The following is a 23193-nucleotide window of genomic DNA, read 5'->3' as shown; positions in this document are numbered from 1 at the left end:
TTCTGAAATCTCTAATCTATCTTGTTCTTCAAAGCAAGGCATTTGTTATATTCAAATATTTTGTTTTCTTAAGTTGTAAAGTAATATAGTTATCCTATTGAAATATTCTGGACTTAAAAAAAATTGGCCATTGTCAAGATTATTTTCAGGCAGAATTTTAGATTTTATAGTATAGTATTAAAAGGTCTTATGAAGGACTTCCCTGGTGGTGCAGTGATTAAGAATCCACCTGCCAATGCAGGGGATACGGGTTCGAGCCCTGGTCCAGGAAGATCCCACATGCTGCGGAGCAGCTAAGCCCGTGCACCACAACTACTGACCTGCGCTCTAGAGCCAGAGAGCCACAGCTACTGAAGTCTGCACGCCCTAGAGCCCGCGCACCACAGCTACTGAGCCTGCATGCTGCAACTACTGAAGCCCGCGTGCCTAGAGCCCGTGCTCCGCAACAAGAGAGGCCTGCGCACCGCAACGAAGAGTAACCCCCACACGCCACAACGAGAGAAAGACCTCACGCAGCAGTGAAGACCCAACACAGCCAAAAAAAAAAAAAATTAAAATAAATAAATAAATAAAAATAAAAGGTCTTATGAGCATTTAGATTATGACATTATTTTTAGTTTGATAATCTATATAAAACAAAATTAAGATTTATAAATAAAAATTCTATGTCATCTTAAGTGGGACAAGCTTTCCACTTGAGTAGTAGTGTTGGTATGGTCTCCCCCCATCACACTGTACCCATATAAAACCCAGGTTTTATACCTTCTTTGCCATATACCTTTAGGCTACAGTTATGTGATTTACTCATTCAACTGTTGGACACCTGTTCAGTAGTGACTCTACGGTCTTATTATCTTCATGGAGTTTATAATTGAATGATGAAAACAGACAGTAATTAGACTTAGTGCTGAATATGATGCATGCCATGAAGGAAACAGAAATGAGAATAGCGAGGATGGGGTGGTCAGGGAAGGCTGCACCCAGTTGCAGCCAAGTCGTACAAGATGAGGCATCACATGTATACAAAAATGTCAATCTGTTGTAAAGCAGGAGGGGTGGCAGTCCAGCAGGGCATGGAAGATAATTGCAGTCCATACACCTGACCAAGAACTTGTACCCAGAACATATAATTTCTTCCTATAAGTCCATAAGAACATTCTGTACATTCTCCACCTATTGTAGAATGTTTGAGTAAGCACAACACAAAAGAAGATGTCACACATGGAGAGATGCTTATCTTCATCATTATCAGAGAAGTGCAAATTAGACTATGCTGAGATTCACCGCATTCCTTCCCAAAAGGCTAACACAAGAACAACAAAATACTAAGTGCATCAAGGGCAGGGATCTCCTGCAGGGCTGGATTACAGATCCAACTGTGGCATGCCCCCACAATGGGATGCATGCAGCACTGAGACCAAACCAGCACCTTGTACAGTAGTATTGTTGAGCCAAAACTGGACACAAAAAGTGTACAATCGCATGATTCTCTTTATATCGCGTTCAAAACCAGATAGAAGAAGTCTTTGCTGTTAGAAGTCAGAATAACCGTTGCCCTTGAGGAAGTGTCTGGAGCAGGTCATGAAGGGGATCCTGGGATATCAGCCCTGAGTCGATTTGCTTGCTTACATGGTGTGTTCAGTTTGTGGACATTCATTAAGCTGTTCACGTGTGCATTTTATTGGTATGTTATACATAAATGTTTAAAATTGTAGGTAACAAATGTTACGTTTCTTTATAAAACATGTAAGTATCCAAATAATTTGTTCTAAAATTTCACAGAATAAAAGTCACCAACCTTTTAAGCAGCTCTGTACCACATTCTAATGGAATACTCACTTTGGATGTATGTATGACAAGATTGTCCACTGTCTGTTTCCCTATTTCACAGGTCCTGGCACAGTTATCACATAACATGTCCTGACCATTAGACACTCAACAAATAATTGATTCGCTAATCAATTTGTCCAGCTTCTTATCTACTCACTCATGTAGTAGCTGCTTTTCTCTCGGATTTTAAACAGGATGGATCACTGTGCTCTTGGAATACTTACATTTATTTTTATGCCTTCTCATCACTTGGGTTTCCTCTAGTTTTGCAAAGTTGTAGCCTGAAATTGCACACATGAGTAGCAAACTTGGGCAGAACAGTGGTTTCTCTGAGTCCTCACTGAAGATAGGGAGCCTGGATGCTGCATAACTGGGCATCTGGGTGACCTTGTTTCATGCGGAGGTATTGGGGTATCCCATCCCGTGACTGGGATCAAGGAGCTAGAATTAGACTCCAAAATATCACAACATGGGACACGATTCTTGGTTTAAGATGGGACAGGCTTCTCATCTCCTCTTTTCTGCAACTGCCTTTTTTTTTTTTTTTTTTTTAAAATAGAACTAAAATGAAGTCGCTTGGAAGATAGAATTACCAAGTCTTAAAATCTGTCATGTGAGTCAGAAAGGCAAACCAAGTAAAACCTTTCTACGTTGGCTTGGCTTGCCTTGTGGCCAGCACTGGTTTTAGAAGATAATTTTGGCGTGGAGCCCTGCAGGGGAAGGGACAAGCGAAAGGTGTATGCCTATCGTGGCCCAGGCCATCCCTATAGCTCGCCAGCATTGCGTCCCTGCTCAAGCCCCTCTAGATTCCCTCCTTCTCCAGGATAGTGCTTTTCACAAAATTTGCCCAGGTACCGAAGTAAATTTTCTTTGACATTGTGGCCCATAATACACGAATGCACAAAGAGTTTTTGAAATAATAACATTCATACCATATTCACTGCATCTGGTCTATTCCGTTTCTTTTCTTTTCTTTTTAGCTGCACTGCGCAGCATGTGGGACCTTAGTTCCCTGACCGGGGATCGAACCTGTGCCCCCTGCGGTGGAAGCGTGGAGTCTTAACCACTGGACCGCCAGGGGAGTCCCCATTTCATTTTTTTTAAATCCACTACATTGTTTTCTCAGGCTACTAATGGGTCACAACCCACAGTTTTTTAAGAACACTGATTGAAATACGTCATTCTGGCGTTTAAGATACTCTGTAATCTTCCCCATCTCTTTTTCCCACTTTTACTTTGCCAAATAAAGTTATTCCCCAAATAAGATTCAGTTCACTCCCTGTTCTCTGAGCTCACCAAATCCATTCCCTCTCCTTGGGCCTGGAAGGCGCCCTCCCACCTCTGACTTGTTCGTGTAAGTTATCCCGAGCCTTAGCTCCCATGCCCCTTTCCATGAATAGGAATGCCCCCCTGAATTGTCACTTGACATGTAATACCTTACATTTATTTATAAATTGAGTAACATGTGACCCAGATAACATTCAATCTTCTACTGCCTGATAATTATCAATTAAATACGATTTTTTAAATCTTACTGCTCCAAGATGACTGAGCTCCCAAAGGCGAGGTCTGCCTTTGTCTCCTCTGTACCCTGAGGCACTAGCACATCCTAGACCATCTTTAAGCCGAGCAGTGAGGCATGAGTTAGGCGCTTGATTCCTCTTCCACAGTGGGTGGTTACCACCTACCTGTTTGGAGTAGGTGGAAAGTGTTCCTGTGATAGGATTCTCTCTGGAGATAGGTTGTTGGGGGAGGTGAGATCAGGAAAGCATAAGGTATCACTGAGTCTGTAGGCTTAGTGCAGGCCCTTATTATCATGAGCATGTGTGGGAAGTGGTCGACACTAATCAGTATTCTTGTTCATTTTATGTTCAGCCATATCAGTGGGAACAAAATTGGCTGGGAGAAGACAGGAAGCCATTCAGAACCTCAAGCACGGGGAGACTCAGGAGACCAAACAAAGGTAGTAAGTCTATGCCTTTTATTCTTTCAAATTCTCCTTTCAGCATGTAGTGCCAGGGATTGGTTTAAAGTACAATGCTCTCTCTTTTTTTAAGCATGTTATTTATGAGTAATACATTGGCAGGGGTGAGAGAGGAAGGAGGAACCCCAGGGCTGTGCTGCCACCAGCCTGCTTTCTTTCACAGGCAGGGTGGTGACCTGGTAGAGATCCTCTTCTCTCTGCTCGCTGCATAGCCTTCCAGAACCCTCATTTCTTGTAGGGTTTTTGTGGTGATTAAGTGAGAAAACCACCTGGGATGTATACATTAAAAATGAAAAAGATAAACTAAATTTTATTTTCTTTTTTTTTCTATTTCTACGTGTTAATATTCATCTCTAGAAATATCTGTTTAACTTACAAAGCCACATCTGTCCACACATGTGATCACTTAGGATGAGCTGGTCTCCGGCTGGAAGAGGGCTTGTTTTAAGGTGATGGAATATCAGAAATCTGTTTAAAACTCTGAGATATTCTCACTGTTGAATGATTATCCTGCAAATAGGTAACAAAAATGCTTTCTGGATACCTACTATTTGCAAAGTACCTCCCAAAGCATTGTCAGTTGTTCATGTCTACATTCTATGGAATGGAAAGTGTACAAAACACTCGTGAGTTATCCATGAGTTATTCGTCTTAAGACTCATTTTGGCACTTTACGTTTTAATGGATAAAATTAAGCACTTGTTGCATACCACTGTGAAGAATACATGTCGTTTCAAAACAGAAAAATGTATATTTTTTAAGGTGCCACAAAATCAGTGAGCAATTATTATTACTAGGATTTATTGTGAGAAAAAAAAGTTTACTGCAAAAATAATAATTGCTCTTGGTAAACAATTAGGAATTTGCTAAAATTTGTAAAGAGAAAGCTAAGACTCTCCCTCTGCCTTTCCTCCCCTTGGTCCTGCTGCCTTGCAGCAATCCAGCACTGAGGTGATCATTTGGTGTCCACACGCTTTCCTATTCATGTACATACATTCTGTGTTTTGGTGATCGGTTGTTACAGAATGAGTATTTTTCACCTGACAGTTTACCATGCACATATTTCTCTGTTAGTATATGTAGATCTGACTCATCATTTTTAATGGTATTAGCTTGTTCTTTGGTTTTAATTTTTGGTAGATAGTTCTCTACATATACTTAATTTGGGGCTTTTAATGACCTAAGAGAATGCCTGAGGTTTGGTTTTTGTTTCTTCTTTAAATAACAACTGGTGGTGGTGGTGAAGAGCAGGCCTGACTCGAGCCTAGTTTTGAGTCCCAGGTCCATGAGTTACTGGTCTTGTTACAACAGATGAAAGGCATACCCTCTCAGAGCATTAGTTTTTTTTATCTGTAGAGAGGATGATGCCTATTTAGTTTAGGAAGGGTCTCCAAAGAAAGCAGAAACACAGGAGTTGGCCACGTCGGTGGAGCCAGGTGGGACCAGGGTTAGCAACCACAAAAGGCCATTCACCCCACGGGGATCCCAAGGGAGGAGCCGTGGGTGGGGGTCACCCAGCAGAAGCTGCAGCAGTCTTCCAGGCTCCCACCCCCAACACAGGCATAGTGGGTGTCCGATTACCACTTCCTCTGTCCAAGGAGGAGTGGATCATAGCTCCCTTGTCCTCATTGGCGAAGTTGTTAATCACATGTCTCTGGATAGGACTCTGTGTTGCAAGCGGACAGACAGGTTAAAGGAGTGGAAATGTGACATGAAACCATTTTCCCCTCTCACCCATTGCTCTGTAGGCAGAAGGTTCGTCCACTGCCTCTTCGGGCAGCCAGCTTGCTGAGGGAAAGGGGAGCCAGATTGGCACTGTTCAGCCAATTCCGTGCCTCCTGTCCATGCCCACCAGGAACCACATGGACATCACCACCCCGCCCCTGCCCCCCGTCGCGCCTGAGGTGCTGAGAGTGGCCGAGCACCGGCACAAGAAGGGGCTGATGTACCCCTACATCTTCCACGTCCTGACAAAGGTATGCACAGGGGCTGTGGGTGTGGCCGTCATCTCACAGTGGTCACTCCTGTGGAGCGTGTCCTTGTTCCTTTTGGAACTTTTTATCTTACCAGCTACTTGAAACAAAGTTCATTTTCCCTTTTCTAAACTTTGAGGAAAAAGATGGAAATTTATACTTACAAATATAATAAAAGAAGAACTTGGGAAAAGTCTTATTTTCCTCTTCAATTTAATACAAAATATTTTTGAAACTTCTAATTAATGGCACGTCATATTATTTTCTGATTTGTAATTTTATTCTTTTTATTTCTAATTTCAAAATTTCCTACATCACGTTTATGCTGTAGTGTCAAGTTAAATTATGATGTCACATTCAATATCTGATTTATCATCTGTCCGAGAAATACCCAACTTCTGAGTGGCTGATAGCAGTTCATGTAATTCGACTTGTTCCTCTACCTCACTGAGCACTTAGAGCAAAAAATGGAATACAGGACCTCGTCGATTTATTATTATCTTATCTTACTAAATGTATGCTTAAATAGATACACAGTGTGGTATTAATTGTTTCTGAATCTTAGTGTCTTGAATAGATCTATGTGTACTTAAATTTCCTCAATGATTTGTAGTCTTTATGTTTATAATCACAGACCTACCATTTAACAAGTTAACTTGGTGACCAGATTTCTCATGCAGAATTGGTGAATTACTGTATGTATATTTAACATGTTTTCATCAGTATCTATACCACCATATATGATCGAACTTCTTTCTTCCTATTTTCTGTTGTCCATCTATGGTTTGTAGAATGGAGTCAGTAAATACAAAAGTCACTCCCATTCCACAGCACTCCTGAGCTGGACTTTAACCGTTAATTGACTAATTTGAACTGCTTACTTTTATATTTTATAAATTAAAGGACATGAAGAATATTATATTTTGTACAATAAAGGAAAAGAAGACCAGTACTACTTATTCAGGTCCTTTAATGTATTTTTAAATTGTAATTGCCTCCAAGTCTCATCTGTTATTTGACATGGGTGTGCATGTGTGGTATCACTTCTCAGATTATGGTTATAAAGTAAACATTTTATTTTTCAGGTCCAACATAAATTATAAGGGTAAGTGAAAGTTACTGTTGCGGGAAAAGGATTTTGCTAAGTTTAAAGGGACCCGAGTTTGGGGAAGATTGTGCTCTTTCTCTTTGTGGTTATTTGGAATATGAGGTCCCTGGACCCCCTGCTGTTTGTGCCCTGTCATGCTGGTGGATCTGACTTGGGGACTGTCGGTTAAATCAATCTGAGTGATGCAAACTGCCTGTCCTCCTCTTCGGTACTCACTGATTTCAAGGGCAAATACTGATAAAATCACTGTGGTTGAGAAAAGTGAACTCGACTATCTTCTGATTTTAAGGTGCCACCTAAAATTTTTCAATATATTTGGGAAAAGTTTAGACTAAAATGTGTACTGTTTCCTGGGACCTGAGTAGCTCTGGTATTAAATTGTCCAGGCTGAGACATTTGTAGTGAAGCTTCATAATAAGAATGTAGAAAACTTTCAAAGTCTCATAATATTGAGAGAGTAATACTCACTAGATGAGTGTTAACCACATGTAGCTACTAGATTAATGAGTATGAAGGTTCTGATAAGGGAAAAGACCAATTTTGAAATAAAATTCATGTGAAAGAAAGAGCAAATGCAATGACATAATTAAAAGTATGTATCAATAGAGTTAATAGACACTGGAGGTCATAAATATATTTTTATGTTATGAATATACATAAATAAAATTCCTTGTGAAATCTCTTGAGATGTACCTTGATGGCATAAAATATTCAAGACAGGACCAGGGTCTCAGGTGCAGGTGGTCGTAGCAGTCATTTGTCTCCTGGAGCCACAGCAGAGCCCCTGCTGTGTTGGCAGAGGGGGATGGGGGTGATGAACAGAACGGGGCTTCCTTCGTTTTCTGCCCCTAGTGACCATCACGCCCTCTCAGTCAGTGTGACGCGTCTGTTGAGTACTTGGTGCACTGGGGCAGAGGCCTGATACATGCCGAACACTTTAAAAATGAATAACGCTTAAAAGAGTTCTCTTAGGTAGATCGTTTTTGTGTATGGTAATTTTTTATGGAAGAGCTTGGTAGAGAAAATTTGTGACCATTTTGTTTTCAGGGTGCTCATTTCTTGGATTTTGTATAGGTCATTGAAAATTATGAATTTCATTACCTATGGCTATCTTGACTCATAAATAAAATTTGCCACTTCTCAGCATTTTCTATTCTATTTGTTGTCTGATGTTATCTATCCAGACTGTTTCAAAGACTTTGGGATCATCTACATGGTTTTCTTTAGTTCTTGGTTCCAGATTAAAAATAAAACAATGTAGATTTTATTTTGACTCTTTGAGCATATGTTTTGACTACAACCTGCTAAATGAACTCTTCCTAAACATCTTGATGTAGGCAACTTATTAAGCAATTGATTTGGAATAGAATTGCAATTTCGTTAACTGGAGATAATACAGTATATTTCTGTGAGTTTATTGTAAATTCAACATGAAAAACGTGCAATATTATTCTGCTTTCTTCCATGCAAAGGGTGAAATCAAAATTGCTGTTTCTATTGAAGATGAAGCCAGCAAAGACCTGCCTCCCGCCGCCCTGCTCTATAGGCCAGTTCGTCAGTATGTTTACGGAGTCCTGTTTAGCTTGGCAGAAAGCAGAAAGAAAACTGAGAGACTTGCTTTTAGAAAGAACAGACTTCCACCAGAATGTATGTACTGTAAAATCCATTGTTTGTTTTCCTCGGTACCTCGTAATCTCTTGTGCATTTTTAAAGCATTAGAAGAATCGTAACTGAGTTCGCCCTGAGAGTCCCCACATAAAGGAGGTGGGCTTCACTGGGGCTCTTAGGAAAGGAGGACAAGCCACGGGCTGTTTTCCTCAGTAACATCCCAGCAATGGTGTTCATTCAGTAAAATGATAAAATAGCAGGTTTATGCTTTAAACTGAACGTTGATCTGGAAACAGTCCTGACGATTGCTGGCCTGCTGTGGTTAGCATGTCCCAGACAGAGCAACAGCAGTGTCTGCTCTGCTGTCCACGAGATATGGTCCACTCTTTCCAGAAGTCAGTGTTCCTGGGGCGATCCCACCAGCTATGCACAGGGCCACTTCTGTGCAGTTGATGTATTGCTGCACACATCCCTGAAGCTGAGAGGGGACTTGTAATGATTTCCCTCAGAGACCTCTGGCTGATCAACTCTGGGGGTGGAGGGAGAAGTGGAAAGACAGAAAACGTTTGAAATTTTGGCAAAAGTTGAGGTCAGAGTGTTCCCTCTTCTAGTGAGCCAGTGTAATTTGGTGGTGGTGGGGGGGGAATCATGCCTTTCTGTTCTAGGTAACCTTATCTACTAATGTAGGGAATGTAAAAGTCACTGTATATTTAGTAGGAAATATAGAAAAGTTTCACAAAACATGCAGTCTAAAATAAGAATATTATGAAGTGTGGAAATTGTAGATTACTAGATCATCCTCTAAACTAAGGATATTTACTGATAAATCACCTTCTTGTATGGCAGGTCAGTACAGGCCTGGTAACATGGGTGAAGCTGACCAGTTCAGGGACAAGTATGGGAGTGGGTCTTACCTTTGGAACTCAAAACTAGAGAGATTCTCCAATGCTAAAAACTCAGTACTATAGATTCCTAAGGTTTCTATTTCTAATTACTATGACACAATTGTGATTCTGTAAGCCTTTAAAATGAAGCAATCTGTCACTACCCTTACTTGAAGATAGTCGTACTGAGAGTGGCGTATGACTGTAGCTGGAGAAGATGATGCCGGCTCTGCAGGGCCACCTCTAGCTGATACTTCTGCCTTGATCAGGGCTGTAGACACCATGTGAATACCGAGTGTTGTCAATGGACGCTCTTTTCAAAGGCCCAGTACGTTCCGGATGTATAAATCCTCATTCTTTTCTCACGCTGTGTGATTTATTTGCTCAGAAAAGAAGGACCTTTCTAACTTTGCACGGGATCGGTCAGTTTTCTGTGCTGGCCCACCCAGGCCACCCTGGCTCCACAGCTGTGATGTCCACTTCAGTTCACCTCCGTCTTCGTCCCTATAGCCCCTTGGGTCTCTGTTGGGCATAGAATGCTGAGTGCTACAGGGTCCCATGCAGCCCCACTTCCTGCCGTATCCTCAGCTCCACAGCACCACATTGGCTTTCATGGTGAAAGGCTGTTTCTTTCATTTGCTTGTTTGTTCCAGAAACATAGTTATCTTTATGCAGAAACTCCTCAGGAGCTTTCAGTGATCACAACCTGGAGACCCTCAGGTAGATCCCAGGTCGGGCTCCCCTTTGCAGTGTTCACAGCTTCATACAGCAGCCTGAATATGTCTGGTGTGCTCTGTTCATGCCCTCAGCAGTGGGCAGTGTGCATCCCTCGTGTCTGGTTCAGGGAGTTCTGCGTCCCAGGTGAGCTGCAGGTGCCAGGTGCTCTCGGGAAGTCAGAGACTTGGTCTGTTCTGCCCTGCTGCCAGTCTGAGGCTTTAAAACACTGTGGAACACACAGCTGGCAGCACACAGCATGCTCCACTCCCTCATCAGTTAATTTGTAACTGGGTGGTACAGGTGTCTTACTGGCCTGGGAAAGGCTGGCCTGTTAGCAGACAATAGGGGAAGCAGAACCCAGGGGAGAGTATTAACTAAATGGACCAGCATCCTCTGAACATAAGAAAGAGAGAGGCACATTGTGGTGAAGGGCTGAGTGTGCAAACCACACCATAGGGCCTGATGCTGACAGGGTCACTTTGCCTGTAGCAGGCTAGTTCTGGCCGGGGCTGGAGGGCATGGGGAATGGCATGATCAAGAGAAGAAGAGAAGAAGGGTGGTACAGTCTGGGTGACTCAGATGAGCTCTGTGAGGCTATGGATGGAGGTGCCTTGACCTCATTTGGAGGGGGGAGGCACAGGGGAATACAAAGGAAAGGAGGAGAAAGGTGTACTAGTGTGAGGTGGACGGGGGAAGTGTGAGGTGAGTGGGAGAAGGCCGTAGCTTCAAAGAGAATTTGGCAGGCATGTCTTTTTCCTTTCCTCCTGCCTCCACTCCCCTCCCCACTCCTCTGACTTCTTTTTAAGGATGGGACAGACACAGTTGTTTGTCACTGCTATGTTACTTTTGGCTAATGGGAAACACTGACTCTTATGATGCCACTGATATAGGTTTCCAAGCTTGCAACATCTACTAAGTGACTATGCATTTTACTATTCTTACCGAGAAAATGCTGTAGCTTCTTGACGGTCTGGATGAGATGGGAAAACAACAATGTCTGATCATGCCAAAAAGAGCATTTTCTCAGGAGTTCTTGGTTGACAAGATTTGAAAATATGTTGAAATCTTGTTTTACCTACACTTACTCTTAGACCATATGTAGATGAAACGAAATCAATGGCACTTTGCAGGAGATTCATAAACCACGTGAAAGTGCACCGTAAGGTCCTTGGGACAAGTTTGTTTTCCACATGCCCACTGACTTTGCCTTCCACTTTGGTAGTCTGGTAACCAAAACCGAGCTATGTGGGTTCCAGGTAAACCCACCTACTCAAGTAGGTGACGCACCTGCTTCTGAATGTGAGGGTTTTGATCTAACATGGCTTCAGAATGCTGTGTGTACATAGGCGTGTTCCTGGTGTGGTCACTGTGACCATCAAGAGTTTTCCCAAGAGGGCTTTGTTGTCAGAACTAGTCAAAGGACATATTGAAGTCTATAGGGTTGTTCAAAAATACTTAACTCTCATTAGATATAAGACATGTATTCATTTAGACATTAGTCTCTTGCTTAAGGCATATGATAAAATGTTCATAATCTACAGTGAATTTTCGTGTGACTCACCAAAGTTTCATTTTTAAAGTCATTATATGGTTAAAGTAGGATATCTATAGTTGGATCCTTAAAAAATTCCAGCCTTTGAAAATCATACTGAATTACATGCTGGCAGTTTATTTTTCTGTTCTTTTCTGTCCATTTCTAGGTTCTATCATTTTGCTTTTAGGAATTTAATAAGAATACTTGTTTTATTGTGGCAGCATGCTACTGAAGTCACTATTGTGGAATTGGAAATCCTACCAGTCCAATCAGAAGACTGGTGACCCAACACAAACAGATTCACCCAGATGTGTTGGATGGTGATGGTGGCAGTTGCTTTGGGGAGAGATGGGAACAGGGACCTAGCTGTCTCTGTAGCTGCTGGAATAAAGGCTGGGCCTGGAGACAGGCGCCTGGGTCTGAGCCAGCCCTGGCCTCGAAGCCTTTGTGTGTGAAATCCAGATGGCGTGGCTGCTTCTCACATGCACTTCTGCCCTGGAGTCAGCTCTGGCCTTTGGTGCCCTATTGACTCTTTTCCCTGGGGGCGCTCCTTAGCCACCCGGGCACTGGGGTTCCCCCAGGTACTCCCCAATGATGAAGGGGCCAGAAGAAAGGGATCAGGTTCTAAAAAGACTACAGGATAATGAGTCGCCTCATCTATAGCTGAACCGTTAAAAATCCAGGAAGTGATTTGTGAATTTAAAAATTATTATCCACTTAATAAAACTGGCTTCTGTTTTCTGCAAGTCTCTTCAGTACCTCAAAATTGAGTAAAAAAAAAAAAGCAGGCTTGGGAATTCCCTGGCGGTCCAGTGGTTAGGATTCCCCTGCAGGGGGCAGGGGTTCAGTCCCTAGTCAGGGAACTAAGACCCTGCAAGCTGTGCAGTGCAGCCAGGAAAAAAAAAAAAAAGCAGGCTTGTAGAAAATAGATGGGCATAAATTATAGACACGTGAGATGTAGTTATGGAAATAGAAAGCAAGTTTATATACTATGTTTATATTTAGTATACTTATGCTATATTTGTATTTCCCCATATTCTCTACTTTTTAAACTATCAAGAAAAGCCAAAAGGAACATTGATTTCTTTTTCCTGGTCCACTTTGCTTTAGAAATTTTGTTAGTGCCAAATAATTGGGACTGCTAATTGAAAATAAATAAGTTAAATTTGTTCATTGTGAATTACATTATAAAACAGAATACTATAGCATGACCAATATTAATTAGTGTGCTGCTTTAATATGTGTGAAAATTAGTTATCGTTATCATTTTTTTCTTATGATTTTATGAAGGCTGTTTATATATTAATCTGAATTTCTTTATTCTTCAAAGCTTTCCAGAAGTAGCATTAGCAAACTGCCCTTTCCTCACAGAACTTTGAGCAGCTGAGCTCAAGAGACAGCTGTTGGGGAAGGCACTGTTGTGTGACAGGCAGTGTTTGATAGTACTCTTTTGGATTAATGTTTATGTCATAGTTCCTTGAGCTTCGGAGTTTCTAATATAGTAGGAATGATATAAATGGGAAAAATGAAGACTAGGAACAGTGTTCACCACATGTCTGTAACACCATGTTCTGTGTGCCCCGTGGCCTACTGAGCATGTATATGTTTGTGGACAGTAGGATACCCCCAGGCTCAGATATGAAAGGTTTAAGGAAAAAATTCATAGTCTTTTACTTTTGAGAGTCGTGGAGGGTGCTCACAGATGTGTCAGCATGAGGAAATGGGGGACTAGCTAGTTGAAACCCCATAACCTGTACACAGTGCTGCTTGGTAGTTAACCAGCAGTTTTCCCCATTGGAAGGATTGACCAACTCTCATTGCACCCATTTTTCTGTTTCTGCCCTGATATGAAGGAACTAGAGTTTTGTTTTTATTTGTGTGGTTTTTTTTTTTTCTATAGCTCCAGAGGAGAGCTCAGGGAATAAAACAATGGCTCCTTCCCCAGATACGCACACTTGCACAGACACAGACCAAAGGGTCCAGTTGGCCATAGTATTGGAAGTTGTCTCCGTCTTTTTCCTTACCTGTAACCATATTGTGTGTGTGCTACAACTCTCACTCCTAAGCCCTTATAGCAGGCACTGCTAGTTGCTCATGGTGCTCTGGCACTGAGCTTAGAGACATACTTCATCATATGGCACTATAGGCAGCCACTACCAGTCAGTTGGAATAGGCTTACAAAATGAAACGTTCATTATTCCTGGTCTGGGATGGATCCCAAATTCAGCATTGTAACAGATTTCTAAGGTAGCTGGTTGTCATGTGTGTTAGTGTGAAAATAGTAGATGATTAACGTCTGATGGAAAACATTGGGTTTTTACTGACAGCTTAAGTCTTAATAGTGTTTTATGTCTGGAAATTGTATTTGAAGAGGTACTTCCAGTAAAGAAGCTGCATTATAAATTTAGCTTCCAGTAATACAGAAAACTTGTGCCCTGGAGTTGTTTTTGCCAGTGTAAAAATTCAGTTTAGTTTCAGGTAAGGAAGACAATCTAATATTCAGTTGTTTTGAAGTCGTCCACTTGAAATCATGAGTTTTCCTGTCAGTAGAAAAGACAAGATAAATATTTATTGATGGTGACACACAGAAAATTTATTCATGGACAGTAGCTGGATTAGCTAACCTCTGGGATTCTCTTATTCTTGTTTTAACAAGGCAGCATGAACATGTCTTTCCAAAATGGTGCCTTCACAGAGAGGGTTTTATACCCCAGTGCTCTTGTCTGCATGCACTTGGAGTGTTCTCATAATCCAGCCGCCACGTACCATCTGGATAATCCCTGTATAACCAGTGGGTTTTGCAAAAATGATAAGAGCCCAAGTTACTTGCTGTTAGCTGGCTACTTTGCATCTGCTTATTCCTGTGAGCTGAATCAGAGACCGAACCTTCCCTCCTGGGCAGCAGCGACTCGGGGAGAAGCCTGGAGCCAGAGGGAGAGAAGGTACCGTGTGTGTACCAGCCACCCCAAAGGGCAAGCTTGTAACACAGAGGCTGCCATGTGTCAACCCGAAAATGGGATGTCCCTTGGAATTCATTAATCTATAAAACACTAACCTTTAATTAATCTAATGTAATGAGCCTATACAACATAAGTTGATCTCACACAGTTGAAAGCACATAACAGGGGTGCAAGATGCCTTTGTGTTTCCTCATCTGGATTGTGCAACAGAGTGAGTCATTGGCCCCTTTTTTTAGTGCCTAGTTCCAGGGCTGGGCCAGCGTAAGGCAAATGAGGGACCCAGGCCTCAGAATTTAAGGAGACCCTTGTTCTCACACTGGCACGTGGGAGTTGGCACCTGAGCCCTGGGTGCCTTTCCTGCCTCACCCAGTGCACACTAGGTGCTCAATAAATATCTGTTAGGTGATGGGCCAAAGGTTCCACAGCTATTAAGTGGTGGTATACGCAAAAGATCTCCAAGTTTTCAGTTTAAAAACAGATACATGTTAAAAAAATAAGGCAAATTGGAAGCATCTTTGCTTTTGGAGCAAAGCTTTTTGTTACTGCACATTTATTTTCTCTGAGAAAGACATGTATTTCCTAAATTAGATATGAGCCATTCTTGTCATGACTAGTGCAGATAAGCAACAAAAATGCTTTGAATATGAGAGGAAGCTGCTATATCTGATGCCTCCTTTACAGCTGCAGTCTCCCATGCCCTGTCCTGTGCTCCTGGTGGGTATGGAATGCATGTCCCTGCTAGTATTGGGGCAGTCCTTTCTCTAGGACATGGGAGTTCATGAGCATCAGCTGGCGGTCCTCAGGCACGAGTGTGCTCTCATCTGTAGCCTATACAGGCTGAACAGGATCTGAGCACACAGCATCATGCCAGGTAAATTCAGGCATACTTAGGTCCCTCAGAGCCCCAGCTAGTGTGGACAGCTGTCTAGGGCAGCTTCAGGGAACACTCAAGTGAACAGACACACTTGTGAAGGGACTGCTGGTACCTCTGACCTCCACTTATCCTCGATGTAGGACGTGCAACATAAAGTATGTATAGGTCTAAGCATTCTGAACTTGAGAATGAAAATCTTCCACCAAAAATTTATTTCTAGAATGAAAACAATGTAATAAAATGATTGCTAAAAATTATTAAAGACAGACAAGAGCAGAGCTGACAAAGGGGGAAGAAATAAATGGATGAAGATGAAGACAGCTTTAATAAGAATGCCTCTTTTGAGAAAACTCAAGGGAGACTCCTGGCACTATAATCTGAGTTTTTTAAGATGCAGTAAACTTATGCCCTGTGTGCATGCGTGTGTGGTGGGTGTGTGTGTGTGTTTGTATTTTGGGGGAAGAAAGTGAGAGACCTTAGATTAACTAGGTTATTAACCCAGATTAACAACCAAAGATAAAATATAATTAGTTCCATTAAATAAATCTTTGCCATCAAAATGAAGATGTTACATAGAAAAAATAGATTTATGCATTTTTGCTTGGGGGGCATGAAAATGAACTTTGTGAACTGACCTAATAGAAACATAGCATACTGGTTGTCTTGTAACCTCCTTTCACCTGTTTTCTTGGGGCTGACAATGTGCCAGCCTCTCAGACTGTAGTTGGGACAAAGGTGGGTGGGGTGTACTGCACCTAGGAGGGCCCTGCGGTGGTGACGGCCACCCTCTGCATACGGGTGGGCATACGGGTGGGCGACACGTGGAGCTGTGCGCGCTGGGGGTCGGCAGGAATGGGGGTGAGTGCTAGATTGTGAGTCCGAGGACAGGGTCTGCTGGACAATGGGGACCTTGTGAGTTTGTGTCTGGCACCTAAAATATAGATAAATTCAAAGACATGTATTTATATATACATGTATATCTCTGTTTTGACTTGATGGATTTTAAAACTAACATTTTAAGTTAAAAAATTTTCTTTAACATTTAAACACTAAGATATACAAATGTAACTTAAAGGGATTTCCCAATGACAAAACAGTTACTTTTTTGTAAGGAAATTTTCAGAAACTGTCTTGACTTGTACCCCTGCTCAAGCAGCCTGCTCCTGGGAGTTGGGGTCCATGCAGAATGGCTGGTCATGGCCCTCCTCTGCAGCACACTGTCACCTGACTTGACTGGGGTTGATTGTGCAAAAGCTTGCTTTTCCTGTTGCTAACAACTGTGTATATCCAGGTATCTGACTCCTGAAGTTCTTCGTGACATTGGAAGAGACGATTGTCTTGCCTGATTTGTTCAGACTTGGGGTGGAGCTAGAGACGAGCCAGTTAATCATTTAATTTTGTCAGGATTTGGGTTCCTCAGAGTCTCGGTTTGCCTCGGGTGTTACTTCAGGGAAAATGAGCCCAGGGAGGGGGTATGGTTATTTGGATATAATTGATGTATCCAAGATCACATTAGAATCATAGCACTGTCCTGGTTTCTGTATCAGCTGTCAGCCATGTGAGGGGAGGGTGGGGTATGCTAGCAGCTCTCTGGGTCAGGGGCTCCATGGGGCCCTGCTTCAGTTCTGATGTTTATTGACCAAAGTGAGCTATTTGTTACAAAATTCACACCCAGATCTGATGAAATTGTTTACATCAATGCACTTTGGTGAGAATTTTTAACATATTTCTCTGCAGTATGCTTTATCTCCATTTTTTTCCTTCCCCCGTCACAGTTTCTCCCTTAAGTTATTTGGAAATGATGTGGGAAAATGTGCATGTCTGTGTGTTTTAAGAATTAATTGATGCTAATAGTGGTAAGACTACGGTGGATAAAAGGTCATTTTTTGTATGAAATCAACTTAGAACTTCTTGATTTTTTTTGAAGTGAAATGGGGAATTTTACAGTTTGTCTTCAGTCTTGCTGAAGAGAAATACTGTGTGCTGACTTCACTTGGGATTTCAAAACATGGACTGTCGCTTCCGCTTGCCACTTTACTGGGCTTTGGGGATCTTGCTACGTGGTAGTTTGTCCCTGCCAATCTTTAAAATAGACTTTAACAGTTATATTTGTTAAAGTAGGAGGCCCTTACGTAAAGTGGCTACCAAATGCAAATTATTTCTCAAATCTAATTAGTATGACATGTAGAAAAAGGTTCAATTAGGTTCAATAGCTCAATTTAGCTATCTAAATTGGATTTTCCATGGATTTCTGTGATAATCACATACTTTCTGTAAGTTGTACCCATTGTTATTACTAAAACTATTAATGGATTTATAATATGAAAACAAATTTTATCTAACATCCTTGATTTACACATATTAGTTATATGGGGAAATCTAGTTTGATTTGATTGAGAAGAAATTTATTGGTGGCCGGACTGAAAATCTGAATGAGTCACTGAAGTTCATAAAGAACAAAATGAGGATTAGAGGTGAGGATTGATGACCGATGGCTTACTAATGAGAGAATCCATTGTTATACCAGAATGACATCTCCATACTGTAATTATTAGAGCTGTTTGTTTTTGTTAGGCTTAAAGTAGCTGAGATAGGGCATAAATGGTTCTCTGATTTTCCTTCCTGTAGTTTCACCAGTGATCATTAAAGAGTGGGCAGCTTACAAAGGGAAATCTCCACAAACCCCAGAATTGGTGGAAGCTCTTGCCTTCAGGGAGTGGACCTGCCCCAATCTGAAGAGACTCTGGCTGGGGAAGGCAGTGGAGGACAAGAACCGCAGAATGAGGGCCTTCCTGGCCTGCATGAGGTCAGACACACCAGCCATGCTCAACCCAGCCAGCGTGCCCACTCATCTCACGGTGCTGTGCTGCGTCCTACGGTAGGTGCTGCTGGCCGCTGCCTCAGCCGCTGCGTGTTCTCTAGCAGGTGCTTGTACAAATGCCTCTCAAAGACGCTTTCTGTATGAAGTAGGTGGGGGTTATTCCAGATGAATCATGTTGTCGGTTGAAGTTTGTCCTCATCTCATTTTTTCATATATTATAGAAATATAGGCCATGTAAATGCAATGTGGATTTGAACTGATGCTATATAATATGTTTATAGAATAGGTATATTTGATGAACCTGTATTTTATGTAAATATCATAATGATTTTAAATATAGTTTATCCTTTAAATGTTAAAGCTTTTGAAGGCTATTGGGGAACTATATTATGTATTATTTGTAATTATTCTTCAGGGAAAATGTGTCTCTTCTTCCTCCTTCATTTATTTAAGCATATGTAGATCCGTATGGACTCATGGTTATCTCTCTTCCTAGGGTTATAACCTGATATAACCTCGTTATTTGGTTGTTCAGTTTGTTCCAGCTCAGACCTTGGGAGTTCGTTCAGTGGCTCCTATGTCCCTTGTCCCCCCAGCATGTCCTTGCTTTCTGGCACCACAAGATGCCCAGGCTGTCCTGTATCTTCCCTGCCCTGGGACCTGCCATCTCTAAGGGGCTGGCTCCTGCCTTGGAGAGAGGGGTTTAAAAACCTAGATGTGGGCACTCTGTGCTTCCAGACCGTCTCAGCCAATGGGCCACAGATGCCTATGTGGACACTGTTGGTGTTTTGGAGTTAATTTGAATTGGCCTGTATACTTGAATCAGGTGAATTGGTTTTTTGAGGGTTTTTTTTGGAACCAATTTCAAACTTAGGAAAAAGTTGCAAGTATAATACAAAGAGCTTTTTCTTTTTTAAGTACTTGATGTTTAAAAAAAATACTTGTGATTTTCTAACAAACAAGGACACTGTCATATGTAACCACAATACAGCCATCAGGATCAATCAACATTAATACTTTATTTCTATCTTAACTTCAGGGTTTTGTTTCAGAGCCTCCCTTTGTATTTGGAGGTGAAGTCCCATTGGTCTTCAGCAGATGCTGTAGAGGGAAGAGCTGTTCCTCTGCTCCTCCTTGTCTCATCCATGCTGTGCATATGTGCTCTGACCACTTGGCAAAGGGGGTGTCTGCCTGGCTTCTCCAGCGAGGCCATTCCGTCCCCCTCGTAACTGATACGATTTCATGGGAGGCACTTTGTGTAAAAATGCCATTCCTCCTCAGACTTCAGTGTATTTATATCAGCATGGGCTCCTGGCTTCATCAATGACTTGTGGTCCACTACTGCTGTCATGTAATTTGGTACTCCACTGTCACCTGTTGGGCCAGTTGGGGGACTCGTCAGTCTGGCCTCCATGTGAGCACTTCTGTGCAGAGATTCTGACCTTACCGTGGATGCCCCCTTTTCCCAGCAGCCCTGGTTTCTAGTGATGGGGTCAGTATTGGACACCAGGCTCTTGACAGCAACTTTGCTGCTCCCAGACCTTCCCCAGTATGCATACAGGCACACAAACAACCGCATGTTTATAGACTTCCGCTTTTGATTTCTTCAACCTGCCCATCCTAGCTCTCCCTTCCCATGTGTATGGTCTTTGGCCCTGACAAACAGTGAGAGGCTGGGGCCCAGCTGCCATACAGGGCGTCACCTGCCCCAGCCCTGTGTGTCCCATCCCCCTGGGCTGGCCCCTTCTCCATGGTCCCCTGACCCCCACTGGGTCTCACCTGCTCCCTGAGGATGGGGGCAGAGCTTTAGTCAGGTGTTTATTTCCTGAAGTTTCTTACATTCATAACAGACTTTAAGGCCAATAACTTATTTAGAAGCCTTTCCTTAATTAAATTGAGGTTGACTAAAATTAGCATACTGTATCAGTTTCTTATCTTTATCTCCATTGAGGATTAGCTAGTGAGAAAGACTAGTTTTTTTGTTTTGGTTTTAGAATCCTCTTCTGGTTTCCTCTGATGGAGAGTTCATTTTATATTAGCCAAAACGTTAAGATTAAGACTTTGGCTGCTCTAAGATCAAATTAGCGGTAATAATTTTGGTTACTTTGTTTGTGTTTCTTCCGAGTTTAAAATGATGTGTGGCCTTTAGTCTAGTGGATGGACAGCTAACTGTCTACCGTATACCTGACCTGAAGGTCCCACTGGGCACTGAGTGAGGATGATGTGTGCTGTGCCTAAGGCTTGTTTGGCTGCCTCTTGGCCAGAAGCAGCCGTACATTAGTGCAGGACAAGCCACTGCTGTGTTGATGTGAGCACAGTGCTCACATTATTTCATGCTCCTTGGGGTGGCGGTGCCTTCACGTCTTGTCTCTCCATGCACTGGGCCTCTTGGGACACTGGGTTGCCTGGTGGGTGCAGACTGGACAGTGTGACCAGACCCCACTCTTTTTTTTTATATATATCTTTTGGGTTTTGTGTTTTTTTTAACTTTTTATTTTATATTGGAGTATAGCGAATTAACAGTGTAGTGGTAGTTTCAGGTGCACAGCAAAGCAACTCAGCCATACATATACACGTATCCATTCTCCCCCATACTCCCCTCCCATCCAGGCTGCCACAACATTGAGCAGAGTTCCCTGTGCTATACAGTAGGTCTTTATTGGTTATCCTTTTTAAATGTAGCAGTGTGTACATGTCAATCGCAAACTCCCTAACAATCCCTTCCCTTCACCCTTCCCCCACTGGTAACTATAAGTTAGTTCATTCTCTAAGTCTGTGAGTCCACTTCTGTATTGTAAATACATTCATTTGTATAATTTCATTTTAGATTCCTCACATAGGCAATATCATACGGTATTTCTCTTTCTCTGTCTGACTTACTTCAGTCCGCATGACAGTCTCTTGGTCCATCCATGTGGCTGCAAATGGCATTATTTTATTCTTTTTAATGGCTGAGTAATATTCCATTGTATATATCTTCTTTATCCATTCCTCTGTCAATGGACATGTAGGTTGCTTCCATGTCTTGGTTATTGTAAACAGTGCTGCAGAGAACATTGGGGTGCATGTATCCTTTCGGACCATGTTTTTCTCCAGATATATTACTGGGCCCCACTCTTTGTCTTTGTGGCCCTTCCTTGGCCATTACCCCCAGAAACAGCTATGCTTCTTTTAGGCACTGTTCAGATGGCCTTTGGAAAGTCTTTCCAGATTTCAGGATTGTCCTGGTCCCTGTTTTTATTTTTTTGTGTTGTTTATAAAAAGCGTGCTCATTTTAGAACTTGAAAAGGTTAATAAATGCAGCTAGTAATCTCTCATTTCACCAAACCTCTTCCTGTGCTTATCTCTGTGGTGTCGAGAAGCTACAGTGAGTGCAGCTCAGGTTCCCTCGTATTTGCTACTCTGGTGGAAGCCAGAAGACATGCTTGGTTGTGCAGACTGTTGTGTGCATTATGGGCTTGGAGCCATGGAGTTTCCCACTTGGAAAGACTCACAGTTTCAGATCCTGAGGAGGAGGGGCTTACTGAGGCGAGGTGGTTGGGGAGAGATGAGAGAGAATGGCTTATGGGGCCAGTCTTGGGGATTTGGGGCCAGGACACCAGTAAATGGGTTGGTCCACTTCTGCTAAGAGAATTTGTTCTACCTTCATGAGTGTTTTGGGCCACAGGGACAAGCAGGTAAAGAAGGATTCCCTGCATGGCTTCTGTTTGATTGATGGGTATGACCTGCTGAGAACGTGGGGTGAAGAGTGGGAAGGGCATGGAGCAGGGGTTTGGGGGGGGGCGGTGCAAATGAGTAAGAGGGTTGGTGTATGTCTCCAAGGGCCTGCCAAGGACAGGCTGTGGCCTGGGGCCGTGGCCCAGTGGTCTTTCTCTGGCGAAATTGCAGCTGTGTGACAAAGGTCTGCTGAGGATGGGGGAGGGGGCAAGAAAGGGCAGAGCCTGTGTCCCGAATATGGTAAGGCCCTGTGGAGGCCACACAGCATGACCCTTGGCCTTGATGGCTGGGGTGGGGCAAATGTCCGCAGTCACAAGGTTGGGCTGTCATCCCAAAGGCTCTCCCCTTCCTTTAATCTTTTTTTTTTAGCATAATTTCAAACTTGAAGAAATTATAAGATTAGTACAAAAAGCTGGTGGCTGTTCTTCACCCAGATTCCCCACATATTAACCTTTTACTGCAGTGGCTTTCTCCTCTTCTCTCCCTGTGTCTGTGTGTTTGTCCTTAATCCCTTGAATGGAAGTTGTGAATATGATACCCCTTTACCCCTAAACTCTGTATGTTTCCTAAAAAAACAAGGGCATTATCAAAATCAGAAAAATAATACTAATACATCTGATCTACAGATCTTACTCAGATTTCTCCTATTATCCCAATAACATCCTTTGTTAGCAACAAAATCTTGCCTTGTGCTTGTGCTCAGGTGCCTTGTCTCCTCCAATCTCAGGCAGCTTCTCGTATTTCTTTGGGTTGATGCAGAGATGTTTCTGAAGAATAAACACTGGTTTGTTTGCAGACCAGGGATCTGCAGATCACACGTCTTTTAGACAGCATGTGAACTGATGCGTGTGGCTGCTCCAGGAAACTGTGTTTAAAAACAGGTAGCCAGCCCCTGGGTGCAGTTTGTCAGCCTCTGGGTAGACTATTTTCTCCGTCTAGATTTGCCTCTGTTCCTTCGCAGTGAGATTCCGCTGCTGCCTTTGGGGCAGGCATACCCCAGCTGGGAGGTGGTGGTTTTCTCTATGCTTTCACTAGTGATATCAGCACCCATACAACAGCAATCAGGAGAATGGGGGAAAAAATGGCAGTCAAATCTCTAGAAATCCTTGTAGTGAAGATGAGGAGGGGCCAGCATCAGGTTCAGTGTGAGGGTGAAGCAAGCGTCCAGAACAGAACAGAAAGC

The 23193-nt window shown here is 42.6% G+C and overlaps 1 protein-coding gene across 4 annotated transcripts in view; it reads left to right on the top strand.

Annotated features, from left to right (window-relative positions):
• FAM120A (family with sequence similarity 120 member A) overlaps positions 1 to 23193 on the top strand; it is a 104122-nt gene that overhangs the window by 58748 nt on the left and 22181 nt on the right. For all 4 annotated transcript variants that reach the window (XM_060155434.1, XM_060155433.1, XM_060155436.1 and 1 more), the window contains exons 8-11: positions 3706 to 3793; positions 5563 to 5790; positions 8368 to 8542; positions 18101 to 18350. In XM_060155434.1, coding sequence (XP_060011417.1) covers positions 3706 to 3793; positions 5563 to 5790; positions 8368 to 8542; positions 18101 to 18350 — 741 coding nt within the window. The remainder of the gene's footprint in view (positions 1 to 3705; positions 3794 to 5562; positions 5791 to 8367; positions 8543 to 18100; positions 18351 to 23193) is intronic.

Source organism: Lagenorhynchus albirostris, chromosome 7 (genome assembly GCF_949774975.1).
Source record: "Lagenorhynchus albirostris chromosome 7, mLagAlb1.1, whole genome shotgun sequence".
In the NCBI taxonomy this organism is placed as follows: Eukaryota; Metazoa; Chordata; class Mammalia; order Artiodactyla; family Delphinidae; genus Lagenorhynchus; species Lagenorhynchus albirostris.
The sequence above is the reverse complement of the archived record's forward strand: the minus strand, read 5'-3'. Positions and strand labels throughout refer to the sequence as shown.